Source organism: Mixophyes fleayi, chromosome 3 (genome assembly GCF_038048845.1).
Source record: "Mixophyes fleayi isolate aMixFle1 chromosome 3, aMixFle1.hap1, whole genome shotgun sequence".
Taxonomy (NCBI): Eukaryota; Metazoa; Chordata; class Amphibia; order Anura; family Limnodynastidae; genus Mixophyes; species Mixophyes fleayi.
The window spans coordinates 152,272,856-152,287,737 of record NC_134404.1 but is presented as its reverse complement, the minus strand read 5'-3'; the positions used below and the strand labels follow the sequence as shown (position 1 = coordinate 152,287,737).

General features: G+C 37.5%; 1 protein-coding gene across 1 annotated transcript in view; it reads left to right on the top strand.

Annotated features, from left to right (window-relative positions):
- Window positions 1-14,882, top strand: part of LMBRD1 (LMBR1 domain containing 1) — a 193,248-nt gene that overhangs the window by 100,271 nt on the left and 78,095 nt on the right. Inside the window, exons 6-7 of the mRNA XM_075202580.1 lie at window positions 10,041-10,129; window positions 11,725-11,798. Coding sequence (XP_075058681.1) covers window positions 10,041-10,129; window positions 11,725-11,798 — 163 coding nt within the window. The remainder of the gene's footprint in view (window positions 1-10,040; window positions 10,130-11,724; window positions 11,799-14,882) is intronic.

Sequence of the window (14,882 nt, the reverse complement as noted above, 5' to 3'; positions counted from 1 at the left end):
TTATTGCTGAGGACCATAGAGATCCTTTCACAAATCCCTCTCCAGCTAGCAGTAATTACCTGCTGCTGTATAAATAAAGGTGATCATAGCTCATGGCCCAATGTCTGGTCTTCAGTACACACCTGAAATCAGTCAGGGAGGTGAGTGCAGAGATGCTGCTTGGGGCTGCACCTCCCACCTCCAGGATTCAGTAGTCATATACCTCTCTTTATCCAACATTAAAAGAAAAAGAGCAGGTAAAGAGTCAGCAGGGTTGCTGGCAAATTGACCTGTTTAGACTGATCTTCAGAACACGGCTGAAATCAATCTGGGAGGAGGTGACTTATATGGTGCAGGGGTCTCCACCTCCCCCCAGGGCCCAGCACGTCAGCCACCGTCCTAGAGGACAGTCTCCCTGTGCTGCGGGTCTGCCTTCGGTGAGGCTGAACCACCTGACCCTGCTTCCCAAGTGGAGCCCTGTCTCTGCACCGTCCTTGCTTAGCAGGCTCCAGGCCCCATCAGAAGCTGACTGCATGTTTTACATCTCCTTCATCGGTGCCTGAAAGAAGGACTTACCTTGCCACTCTCCGGGTGCAGTCTGGTGCTGCTCTACCTACCCGATGGTGCGATGTCAGCACGGCGCCCACAGCTATAACCTGCGTCGGAAGTGATGGGGAGACCACCCCTTGGGAAACATCCCACATCAGGTGCGAGGTTGCAGCAGACTCTACCTACAAAATACTTCTTCCCTGCTCCAGTTTGCAGACAGCCCAGCAAAAAACAAAAAAAAAACCACCCTGTCCTGACGGCACTGTAAAAAACTGATTTCCCTGCAGAAGGTATAAGAAGCAGTATTTAATTGTTAGAAATATTTAAAGTGCTCAGGCCCTGAATGAGGCTCTATACTCCATGATCCAGTGTCCCCCATGAACTAAGAGAAAATGATTTAATGTAATTATAAAAAACTAATTTTTGTTGGTTTTGCTTTGCATTTCTCTGGATCAACGCAACCAATCCATGTAAGAATAGGTTGTAAGGAATATACCTAGTTGCTGAAAAAGTCCTCTAAATTATTTTGATAAATATGGGAAATATAGGCCTGATCAAATTATGACTACCTTAAAAATAACAGAAAATAAAAAATACTAACATAATAATGAAATATATATATATATATATATATATATATATATATATATATATATATATATATATATATATATATATATATATTCATTATTATGATAGTATTTATTATTTTCTGTTATTTTTAAAGTACCGTAGTGGTACACATGTAGGTGAGGGAACAGCTGCCAAATTATGCCACTATATAATGTTAAATTTCTGTGCAGATCAAGTGAAGCAGGATGAGCATTTTAGAATACATTTTAATCCTTCCTCCTTGCCCTTTTTTTCTTTCTGTTAAGGCAAATACTGTAGATTTGAAGTTTCTCATCAGTATTTGCTTCCTATAGGGCATGCAAATTCATGAATACTATTTTTTCACCTAAACTGGTAATTTAAACATGGAATTTAAATGTTAATGTAGCAAATGTGTGTCCTGAAGTTGATATATATGTCACAATTCGGTGTGTTACTGCTGTCGCAGTCACAAGATACTGTAGCATAGACACACGTTTAATCAATGTAATGTAAACCCAGTGACTGGAGAGCAGAATGGTCACCACAGTGAATGGTAACCAATCTGTGATGATGAAACAGGACAGATATAGTAGCAATGAACTGGAAAAGTAGCCCTGGTTGATGTGAGTAGTAGTGCAAGGACACAGAGTGAAATACAGATAGCGAGTCAGTGAAATACTGGATAGGACAACAGTAGCAGGACCTTGGACAAAGTGGATGAAATACTGGTAGTGGTACTCTGGAATACAAGCTGGATGTAGCAAGGTAGTCAGGATACAGGATTGCACAAGAATATCAAGTAACTGAAGCTCAGGTTAGCACTGTGGTAGTAAAAGTCTCTGGAAAGGAGGATTACATAGGTAGAGCATGGGTGTACTAGGCCACTAGAACACAAGGTATGAAGGTCTCTGAAGCGCAAGATTAAGCACAGTATCTTAGGCAAGGGATTCTGAAGCTTAGAGGGTAGCAAAGTTATACTAAGATACTTAAATACAGGGTAGGGGTCTCTATAACAACAAATGATGGCAACAGTTGCTCAAGAGAACTGCAGGGTCTGGTCAAAGGAAGACCAAATGGCAAAGTCTGTTCAAAGAGGCAAGTATTTAAAGACCAGACACTAGTGAATGGAATTACCTGTTGGGAAATCTGCAGCAATGTATATTTAACTGCTGCTTTGCTGGACAACATGTAACTGTGTTGGAGCAATCCTTCTGGTGGAAGTACATGTTGCAGCATTAAAATCTTAAATACAAGAATCAGGACTCTAAATACTGACAATATAGTTGACATTTAGCCTATTTTCTATAATAATTTTCAATTATTTATTTTGTTGTGCAGTTATTTATTTTGTTGTAGTCTTGAAATTGCAGAGGCACAATATTTCTGCATGGAGTTACCAAAACATGTTTTGTTTTGATTTCCTCTTTGAGTATTCATGAAGCCAGTTTGCAATTATGTCTAATTACATGTGCTCTGAGAGCTGGTTAACTGGACAAGCAAGCTTGTACGTATGACCTATATGCAGAGGTTAGAGGTTTTTTATAACATGAAGGTTAATACATTTGTTTTAATTTATACTAGAATTGGTATAACAAGGATATTAATCAACAGTCAATTCATTGTTGCAGAAAATTGCATTATTAAATTGAGATGCTACCTGCCAAATCTTAAATAGTTTTTGACTTAACCCTTAAAATTACTTGAACTCTTACTCTGTACAGCAAAATCAGATTCTGGCATGTCTAAGTAACCATGTTCCCACATTTTTCCTTAAAAACAGACATGTCCTTAAAATCAATAAGGCTCAACCTTTTTTCTGCTGAGAGTGGTAACCCAAGTGTCAGTGTGCTATTGTCCTAGGATCCCAATGGAGACAATTCCCAATAAGCTTTGCTTGTCGTATAATCTCTTATTATCTAGGATAATCTAAGAACTCCGTTGGGGTCCTGACCCACATGTTGCGCACATTAAGCAGATTTCTTAACCAGACAACATGTGGTGTAGATTCTTCTACATTTTGAGCTTTTACATGTCTATATTAAGTTAGCCATCTTATGGGCAGGTATGAATTATTTATGTTTATTATAGAAAGTATGAACAACCCAAGTACTAGAAGAAGCTTGTTCACCGTGCAGCTGAGAATCTTTTTCAGTGCACTTCTTTGATGGGCTTTGTTGGATCATATGACACTAATGTCTCAGGGTCTTCGGTATTGTTGCCTGCTCTCCTGGAATGTTTACAGTGAATTTGTAGGCATTCTCCCAGAGCTATGTAACCTCCCGCATACCGCCCACTTCCCTAGTCAAGTGAGTGTGAGCGGGACATGATGACACGATTGACAATGAATAACGTCACCCCAGCCCCACCCACAGCATTGTTTAATAAGGTAAAAAGACCAAATTTAAACTGAAGTGAATACTTAATAGAATAATTGTTGCATTTCTTGAATGTAAGACAAAGTAATGCTGAACCTGAGTTAAAGCTGAATTACCAACTAAGAAAATATGTTCCTAAATTGTCCTATCCCCTTAGCTGTAGTCCTGTGGGTTACCCCATGGAGCTGTTTTTCCTGGGGTTTCTCCATTTCTCACATCATGGGCCAAGAACCAGGATGTATGGGGACAGGAGGATAAATCACTTGTTGTGACTGGTCCTCTTGTTCACAATGCCCTCTGTATCCATTTAATGTTGCTGGCAAAATTTATTTGATGTCCCCGGAAAAACAGCTGCATATAGGGGGTGGGGGCACATTAGGGAAATATTTTAATGGGTAGTAATGCCGCTTACAGTAAATGTTAGATGTGTATATAACAGGTGTATTTAATGTATGCAGCTGAAGTGTTGCATTTAGTATTACTAAAAAACGGCATTAAACATTTTAGAGTACCTGTCACATAAATACAACTGCACATTAAACTGTTATGTGAACAGACATTACTAGATGTGTTAAATTTACTGTGTGTTGCAGTTGTAGTGTCCTCTATCTTTATCTGTACATCTGTGCATGAAGTGAAGGGTTTTTGTAAAAAAACATAAAATAAAATTAGCTTTGTACTGCCCACTGGCAGTACCATAGTATACTAATATGACCAGCCCCACTTCCTGTTATAATATTAGTGCAGCCCAGAACCTGTGTTGTCCCTGAGCCTTGCTATGTGGAGACGGTGCATTTAATTTGTTAGCCTGTCTCTCTCTCTAAACACAGCTTGGACTATCCGCCAAGCCATGTATAAATGGAGCAGGCTGAAGAATTGCAGTTCTAGCTGCATCTCAGTCTGCCAACTTCCACACAGCAGGGTGCAGACTGAACACAGGCATTGACATTTGAATGGATGATGGGGTCAGCCAGAGATGAGTACTACTATGTTACCATGTATTGGGACAGTACATGGTTTATTTTGAAGTTTTTGTGGAGAAACCTTTTAATGAGAGTGTCAACATCCCATGTACTGGCAGGAACTTCTACCCAAATCAATAGCTATTTTAAGAAATGACCAAGGCATTTATTTCAGAGTGAGAGGGGCATGATTTTATAGATTACTCACATCTTTAATAAGGGTTATAAAGGTGCTGTAAAGGAGCTTAGGCACTTTGTCTCCCTCTAGAAAGACGTAAGGAAGAATAGAAATTTAATTTGTAACGTGCTGCACTGAGTGATGATTTTAAGGGCTGCTATGGCAGCCACATATTTTTTAAAACCATTGTTTTAGATAGAGTCCTTGAAGTTTGTCATCAACAATGTTGAGTAGGGGGAGTTTATGGTGTTCACAGTCATCAAGGGTGTGTACTTACATGTTCCAATCTGAAAGGGACACTGGGGTATCCTCAGATATGCTCTACAGTTTCACCATTATCATTTAGGTCTCTAGCCTTTTGCCTGTCAACATTGCAGTGGGTATTCACCAGAAACATCTCCTTCTGAGATACAATGGGCAACTGTCATTCCCTACCTGGATGATATGCTTTTCAAGGCGGCCTTGGCCTTGCTACAAGTGCGTGTTCAAGAGACCCCCAGATTTTAGAGTCTCACAGTTGGATCATCAACTACGAGAAGTCCAACCTTACTCCTTCCCAGTGGATAGTCTTTCTGTTACTGCTGTTTGACATTGCCATCACAGGGGCAAACGCAGGATTCGATGAGGGGGGTTTTCACGCCACAATACCAGTGGGCGTGACCAGCATGTGTAGGGGTGTGGCTACAAACACACATCGGGTCAAACACACAGACATGTAAATTGCCCCATACACAGACAACCACAGACTCACATATACACAAATACGTAGACTAGACATGTAAACTGCCACATACACAGTTAAGCACAGACACACGCATACACACAGGATCAAACACACAGACATGTAAACTGCCATATACACAGATAAGCACAGATAAACACAGACAGTATGAAACACAGACATGTAAGCTGTCATATACACAGACAAACACAGACTGACACACATACACAAACACACACAGGATCAAACACAGATATGTAAACTGCCATATACACAGACACATACACACATTCTTACCTTCTTCTGCTGCCTCCTGCATTACACCCATGCTGCTGGCTGTGTGGGAGGAAGGGGCGGGGCCAAACTGCCGGCAGAAAGCTGTGCTCACACAGCAGGGGACTGACTGGGAGACGATCCTCCCAAGCTACAAGCAGTAGTGGCTGGTCCCGGGAAAGGGGCCAACCACTGTAATCTTACAGCATCCCAGGTAGGACAGGGGTTCTGGGGACTAGGAAACCCCCCCTGGGTGCGCCCCTGCACCAGAGGACGTACTCGCCACATGAAAAACATCCACTCCTTATAAGAACTTACAATGTCATTATTAGCTTGCAAATTTGTGTCTGTTCACTTTTGCATAAAAGTTCTAGTCAAGATGCATCCATCTTCGATGGAGTAACAGACCAAACTTATTTTGAAATGGAACAAATCACCATCAATTGACCAGCTGGTTCATCAGACTGTCTCCAAGGGTGGACCAATTGCTCCTCTGATGGCTGAGATGCAACAACCTTGAAAGAGGACACCAATTTACCTTTTGGGAATGGACACTGGTGACTGCGGATGCCAGTTTTTGGGGCTAGGGACTAGTCATTCTTCATTGCCACTTCCATAGAAGTCCCGATAAATGTGCTGGAAATCAGAGTGGATTTCAGTGCCCTAGTCAGGGAATGCCCATTATCGTTAGGATGGGCCATAGCTATCGATTCGCAATGTCAATTCACTTCTCTTTACCTCCCCATGCTTGCCTCCAAGACTTCTGCCGTGCTGTCCCTAATCTTTGGAATTCCCTATCCCGTTTCACTCAACTTTCCCCCAATCTTCAGTCCTTCAAATGGTCGCTCAAAACTCACCTTTTTAAGCTCGTCTATCCTGCCACCTCCTAACCATTCTATTCATCACCTCCTCTTCCTCGCCTGCCATCTCCATTTTCTCCCAGTTGGTCCTAATTTCTCTCATCACCTTTTCCTCTAGAATGCAAACTTTTGCAAGCAGAGTCCTCTCTACCTATTGTCCCATGTCTGTCTACTATCTGACTCCCTTGTACGTCCCATCACATTTTTTGCTGCACTCTGTGTGAGTCCCCATAGCGTTACTCACACTCATCTGTGCTACTTATATGTATTACCTAATCTATTTGTTACTTGCTTCTGTATCCAGCGCTACGGAATCTGTGGCACCTTATAAATAAACAAGTTAACCCGTGCATGATACTCATGCATTCTAGTCAAATCAAGCTACTTAAGGTGTTAAAAAGGTTCTTATCATGCATTTGGGCCATAGCCCAGGCCTCAACCACCAACCACTCCCAACTGTCACTTCTCCTTCAAGAAATATATATATATTTTTTTAAAATCTTTATAAACACTTTTAACAATTAACAAATTAAATTCACAAATTAAAAACATCTTAGTATACCAAATTTCAGCCCTTTCTGATTTTTTTTTTCCACACACACTAAGAATTTAGTAGGTCAGTGTATAACTCCGCCCAGCAGGTGGCGCTGCAGCTTGGTTTTATTTTTTCCACACACACACAGACAGACTAACACACGCCACTAGACATTTATATTATAGATACTAATAATGTTGACAGTCATAATGACTACACAGGTGAAAGGCCAACATGTAAAATGTAGACAGGGTTGTAAGATAGACAGTCAAATTGTCGACCTAAATCACTATGTTTAAAAACAATACATGTATATATAAAAAAAAGCACCCAGAAGGAATGTCCAGCACCCCCAAATAAATGTCTAGTAAGGATTTGAATTGGAACTGAAAACTAGAGCCATGTACAGCTTTTTTAAGCAACATTAAGACAAGTAGTGATAAAGTCCAACAAAGACCACCACCACAGTTATATTAACATTCATTACCTGTTTATGTCTACAATTTCAAATTTATCTTGTTATTGGCGTAATTTACAATTAACTCAAAACTGCACAGTGTTGAGAATGTTAGAGAGTATTACTGATTTGTGTCTTTTTTTCACCTTTTACCATGAGTTCTGGGATGTAGAGCAGCTTCTATTGGTAATTTATATTTACATATAAACAAACTTGTTTGTCTGTTTATTTCTTAGCAGAGAATGAAAATGCAGTGTGAGCAAGATGAAAAAGTAATTGTGTATGTTACACGTAGTGTGTAGCATTCTATGTAGTGCCCAGTCAGTCTATAAAATGAGAAAAGAGGAATGAGAAGGAAATTTGTTTTAAGAGTAATAGTGTATATGGTAAACTAACAATGATGGGTATTTATAGAGAATCTATAACAAATTGTAAATAATCTCAATAATAACTTCAGTTCAAAATTTGCTTGAATTATAGTCTGTGAAATGCAGTTTATCGATATCTTTGTATTTTTTGTGAACAACTGTATAAAAACAAAATGCAAAGTGATAGATTGTAACCATTACAAATTAGCGTACAGCTTTAATTTCAGACAATGCCTACTTGAATGTCCCATATGGATAGTTTAGTAGATTGCAACGGAATTGTAGAGAGCAAATAGATTTGAAGAAGCCATTTTTGACCCCATGTACCCAGGTGTTGGGTTTGCATTAAAAAAAAGTGCAAGCCACATGTGAAAACAAGTTCTATATGTTTGCGTGTGCAGTTAATAAGCGCTGGACGTGTTTCCTGAGATGTTTACCACTATTAACAGGAAAACCCACAACCTGTTTGGAGTGGTGTTGCAGCAGCATCTTTTTAATTTAACCTGCTGTATTCACTGCAATTCAGTGCAAGGAAGGCAGCGGGTTCAGAGATGCCTCTTGTGTTTGTTTTGTGTTTGTTCACTTTTTACTACTTGTTGTTCAGCTCTTGTGGCTTGTCAGTACTAACATCGCAGCTAAGTAAGAGACAACTCTTTTCTGGGTCTCCATGGCAACTGTTCATTTCTTGCCATCTACAATTCTCATTGACAAATGCTGCCAGGGATGAACTCACCAGACATTGCTGCTCTACACTGTTAAAATATTCCAGAGATAACTGGTGAAAAGGAGTGTTTAGTTATAGCAGTTATTAATGCTTTGTGGTAAAAGTACACCTAAAGGAAACTAGATTGTATTTTCAAAATAAATTCAGGTTTTAATTAATATTGCACTTGAACTAAATTTTACATATAAGCTGATGCTGAATTGGATGGTTTTTTTTTTTGTCAAAAAAAGCAGACGCGATATGTGCTCATACGAAAAAATAACCCCATAATCGCACGTTTCTGATAAGTTGCACAATCTTCAGATTTGTGAGACTCCGCACATACACGTAATTGGGTGTCAATGCTTAAATCTTGATGATATGGTATTAAGAGTATCATCATGCTGTTGAGACACCAGTCCTCCTCATTCTCTTGATGTAGTATATAAAAATTATTTAAATATTAATAAAAAAATAGAACTAAGTACAAGAACTACAAATGCCAGCATACACATGGCTACAAGAGAATGACTGTTTTTTTTTTTAGAACTGCAATTGCCACATTCCCTGACATCCAGGGCTCGATGGGACCTGTAGTGCAACTGCAAAAATAAATAGACTTTTTAAAAAAAAAAAAAAAAAAAGTGTTATAGTGTCACTAGAGCCCTCACTTCTTATGTTGTGTTATGGACGCCAGCCACAAATCACTAATTTAGTGCAGGACAAGGGGAATGGAGGGTGGTGTCATTACACAAAGCTGAGTGTAATAGAATAACTAGGTATTTCTGTAACAAAATTTGCAGACTATGGGCATTATTTTCAAAGAGCGCACGGAGACGGACGAAATTCGGGTTAGTCTCCCGGACTCCCGGGAGAGCTGGCATTTCTCCTGCATCCCTTGGCAAAATGACGTGATTCTCTTTGAATCGCGTCATTTTGGCCCCGCGCCAAAACTGCATTTACTCGTGGGGCCGGGGCCTAAAATGATACGATTCAAGGCGCCCGTCCCCTCCAGTCCTCTAGTCACGTCCCTCTCCCGGACGTCGCCTACTGAAAGTAGGCAAGTATGCTATAGACTATGGAAAGGGAAATAAATTTTTCATGGTAAATTAATTCAGTATAAGGGATTGTTGACATTATTTTTATGGCAGGAAATGGTTCATAGTGGAAAGTTCCTATTTTTACACATCATCATTTATCAGGTTTTGTTACCAAAGTCACAGGCACTACTGAACCTGACTGAGACGACTAGTTGGTGATATAATGGGTTTCCATTCAGATATGGTATAGCAAATATTCATTTGTTCAAAAATGCATACTGCACTTCTAGTACCAATATTAGTTTTGTGCTATCATCACTAATTTTAAAATATTTATGTAACAACCCTTGTCATAATTGTATATTTTTATTATTGTGTTTTTTATTGTTATTTACTTTTCTTATTTCTATCTTCATTTAATTTATTTGTTTTTGTTTTGTCTCTAGAGCTTTTGTTCCCCTGGATATCCCTACAAACAAAAATATCACAGAATTCGATAAAATCAAGATTTTATTTCAAGAGCTTGGTAGCAGTCGTAAGTTCTTCATTTTCTTTTATGTTCGTTATTCTTTCATTTGTGCATTTGTGTTCTAGAATTGTTGTGAATGCCTTTCGATTGTTCTGATAGCTGGTACTTACTTTTCAGTTTGACATATTAAATTAGTAAATGTAGCAATGTTGTGGATACTATGGATTTCCAGATTTGCTACAACACAAGTATGATGATCTGTTTATGCTCACTTGACAATGATGATCCATTACTACTGTATGTGTGTTGATGTCACTTTCATGAGAGGCCAGTAGAAAGATGTACGCAGGCACAAAACATAATTACTGTAATATTTCTAGAGCGAGAAAGGGACAGTCTGTGTCCTGAGGTGTTCACCACAAATAAGCTACCATTACTTTCAAGGAGAAAAGTAGAATTTGTTTAGCATTTGACATTTGTGTGTGTGTATATATTTGTATAAAGAATACATACCTGCATAGTAACCATTGGGAAAAAAAATTATATATATATATATGTGTGTATATATGTGTGTATATATGTGTGTATATATATATATATATATATATATATATATATATATATATATATATATATATATATATATATATATATATATATATATATATATATATGTGTGTGTGTGTATATATATATGTATATATATATGTATATATATATATATATATATATATATATATATATATATATATATATTTGTATATATGTCTAGATAGATATGTAAAGATAGATAGATATAATTAAAAAAAAAAAATTGCATGACTCTCTTGTCAATGGTGCAGGTATCTATCATTTACATATGTAAGGTTTTATGTGAGCATCCTAGCACCTTTTTATACATATTATACTAAATCATAGATAGTTGTATTATAGGATGCAAACTGCTCATAAGTTTCTTAGAAATGGTTAACACCCATGTTGATACAACTGACAATTCCTTATTCTTGATTAAATAAACACATGTGCCATAGCTCCTTGTTCATCTGCTTAGAAGAAGCACAGCTGTTTCACAATCCTAACATGGAGAAAGCCTCATAATCACAGCTCCCAGGGGATGTTCTAAGTTTAAAATCTATTAAGACTTTCTTATTATTTTGTTCACCTTATTCAACAGCTTAGTCTTTGGTTTTGGTAATTTACTGAACTTTATCCGCTGTATTTGTTCTGCAGAGCACATCTGTAGACCACTTTTGTATTACATAATATGTGAATAAAAACATTGTTTACATAGCTGTCAATATTTTTGACCATTTGTTATTTCTTTTATGTTTCTTCCTTTTTTTGCTTTTCAGTATACAGCTAGGTAACCAAGCAGCCTATTTATTGATATGAAAATACATATAGAATATATTTGATATTTGAATAATGCATATATTGTCTTTATTCTTTTTGTACAAGACAAGAAACCATGTTTTTGTTTTTTGAGTGTGCAGTACACTTTATTTGTATTTATTTGCTTGTCATGTGTATGCAAGTCCGTTTACTTTGTGTGTAAATGTTGAAAAGAATGAATGACATTTGGAAATAAAACAGCAATAACAGTACTGATGATGATAATAATCTTTTATGTTATTTTCACCACGTATAACTTTGTTCTTCAGATGGTCTGGATGCATTGTCTTTCTCCATTAGTTCCTTGACCTTGATTGGAATGTTAGCAGCAATCACCTACACAGTAAGTTTTGTCTTGTTTTTTTTTTTCTTTTTATTCTTAATTGCCTCTCTATTGTCCTGAATTTCAAATATAGTTGAAGTGTTCTAAGTTAAATGATTATGATTCAGGCATTTCAGAACTAAAATAATGTACTTTTTCCCGAATGAACTACTATTCCACTGTGAATGTTAGATAGCTCTGTTCTCCTTTATCTTCTTATTATCTAGTGGCCTTCATTAGAAATGGAACACTACATCACAGCTGAAAACATGTACCTGTACATTAAAACTTAATTTTAGTGGTATACTGTCATGCTTTTGAAAGTAATAATTATACAGATACTTGTATAAGGCTGGCAGACAAATACTTGCCATGACAATCTCTCTTACATTATGTTGAAGCAACCAATTTATAGTAATGCTGAACATTCCATTATTATGGTAACAATGAGCACTGATTGTCAGTTACAAAAATACGGATAGGTAAGAGTTAATATTTTCTTTAACAATTATTGCTTCTGAAATTATAGATTTATTTTATTGATCCACTACGGTGATGTGGGTTATGAACAAGTGAACTTTTGCAGGTACAGTAGAATCTATTGAGCACATTTTTATTAGATTTTACATGAAGACTGGCTTACATATTGCAACACAAAGGCCAGGAGATTACTTTTTACATTTAAAGTAATAAGAATGTAAGAAGTAACCCTTCCCTTCAGTAATGTTTATGGTCCCTCCACATGACTGTGCAACTTACTTGTTCTATGGGCAGCAATAGTTTATTATCTAGGCCTTTGCTGTAAAAGATAGTAGAGTTTAGCCTCAAAGCAGAAGGCTGTCTGTACCTCCTGTCTACATATGGACACTATAGTTTATATTTGATAGACATTAAATGTGGGCCTCCTGTTACCATGGAATTAATTGCAGCCCCTTTATTGAAGATTAATACAAATCAGTTTGGCCAATCAAACCACAATCATTGTAGACAGCCCTTGTTTATACTCTCATTTACCCCACTCATAGTGGTACTTTTGACCTTAGAGCATCTGGAAAAAAATAGCTGATACTTTTGCTTGGGTGTGTGTGGTGCATGGAATCCTATTCTGGGATGTTCCAAACTGCGTACCAAAACATGAAAAAGTAGGCTTATCTGTAATTAATGCCGACACCACTGGATTCCATTGAAGACTGGGGGCATCACACTGGTTTGATATCATAGGTAAGACAGAGAGAAGCATATAGTGTAGTATTCAATTTGATAATATGATTAAAACACATGTACAGTGAATGAGTATAAACAAGGATTTTCAGTGGTCAATTGAATTGGCTACTGAGTGAAAGCCTTCCGAATTTCTGGTGATATGGTGATGGGCTTTCTACATGTAGCACACATACTGGAAACTCCCTTGGAATTCATATAAGTGAATGGAAAAAGCTACATGTTTAAAATATCACTGGTGGTGTTTTTTTGGTTTTGTTAGTTTAGTCAACTAGATTCTCTAAAAATCTGGTTTAAAAATTATGTCAAACAATTCCCATTGGTTGTTCTGGTGATTTTAACTGAATTTGAACCATTTGGGGGAAAAACTTTTTAATAGATCACCACCTGTATATCAACTAAAAATCACTGCCTAGTCTAAGTTTTCTGGAATATTGTGTCCACAAGTCTAGTATTTTCACCAGAATGAGAAAATCACCAATGCCTCCATACCTGGAATTGCTTGCATGAATGTTGAATAGCCCGTATTCCTATTATAAAATCAAAACCCTTGGTCAGGAACTTCCTGGTCTAGAAGGGTTGTGCCAGGAAATGTTTGTGCTCTTTAAAAATGGCCACTATGTATTTTTCTTACTAGTTTACATTTATTTCTAATGAATCAACACTTATCATGGTCCTGTAATAAACCTTTTTTTTTTTTTTTCTTTTAGCTTACTGATAGAAAGTTTGATGGCTTAAACTTTGTGTGCTAGTAATGTGCAAACATAATTTGCATTGGCAAAAACAGAGTTATATGTAAATAAATTACAAGTGTAAGTGGAAATGTGTTTGTAGATTTTATTGAATTAAAGCATTGATGGACAAACTTGTGTTCTTCGAGACCTCCAAAGAGGCTATACAGAGAAAGGAGAGAGAGCACACTGCACTCCTTCTGTCCTGTGTTATGCAGCATGACCTCCTTGCTTTCTGCAGAAGAGGTCATGTGATGCGGAAGTTGGCTGCCCCCGGTCTGCATTATTATCTGCTTTCACAAAGCAGAGATCAAAATTGGGAGCAGCCAGCTGGGGGCTGCAGGTGAATGGTTGGCGGGCTGTGGGTTGCCTGTTGCCCACCGTTGATCTAATGCAATCATCCATGTGTTCTATTTTTCCACTCTGGTAAAAGCAAGGACTTGTGATTAGTTACATTATAGGGAATAATGATGCTTTACAAAACATATTAAGCTTAATACTGAATTGCAATATTGTTATCTTCTCATAGCTTTCAAAGGCTCTCAAATTAAATCAATTTCCAATTAACTGTAATTAGTTACTGATTAGTAACTGCAAATGGACGCTGCTAGAAACAAAATACGTTTTGATATACATGTTGTTGTATATTAAATAAGTTATACGACTGATAGCATTCGCGTTTGTGTGTGTGTGTGTGTGTTATTTCCATATGATTATGTAACATTTAGAAATAAAATCTATGGAATCCCACCCAGTATCTATTATCCAGTATGCTTTGGACTTTGGCCTTTCAGAGAGTAGATTTGTTTCCCCCTAAATATGGAGTAGTACACCAAAAACATACTAAATTCCATAAATCAAAAAACCTCACTAGCAGTTTCAGGAAAGCCAGCCCAAAGCAGCAGATTATCATTCAATGAATTGTGGGAGTTGCCCTATTTGAGGAGCACAAATAAGTGACTAAGGTTTTAGTTTAGAGTGGAGTTATTGTTTAGCAGTATCCTCAAAGTGACTAGAAAAAGGTAGTTGATGATCATATCTGTGGTTGTGTAACCACCAGGCAACAGTAGCAATAATTTATGTTCTCCTTCTGGTTTTCTCAAGTCTCAGGATAGCAAATTGACAGAAACAAGACCACATAACTGTGTGTGAT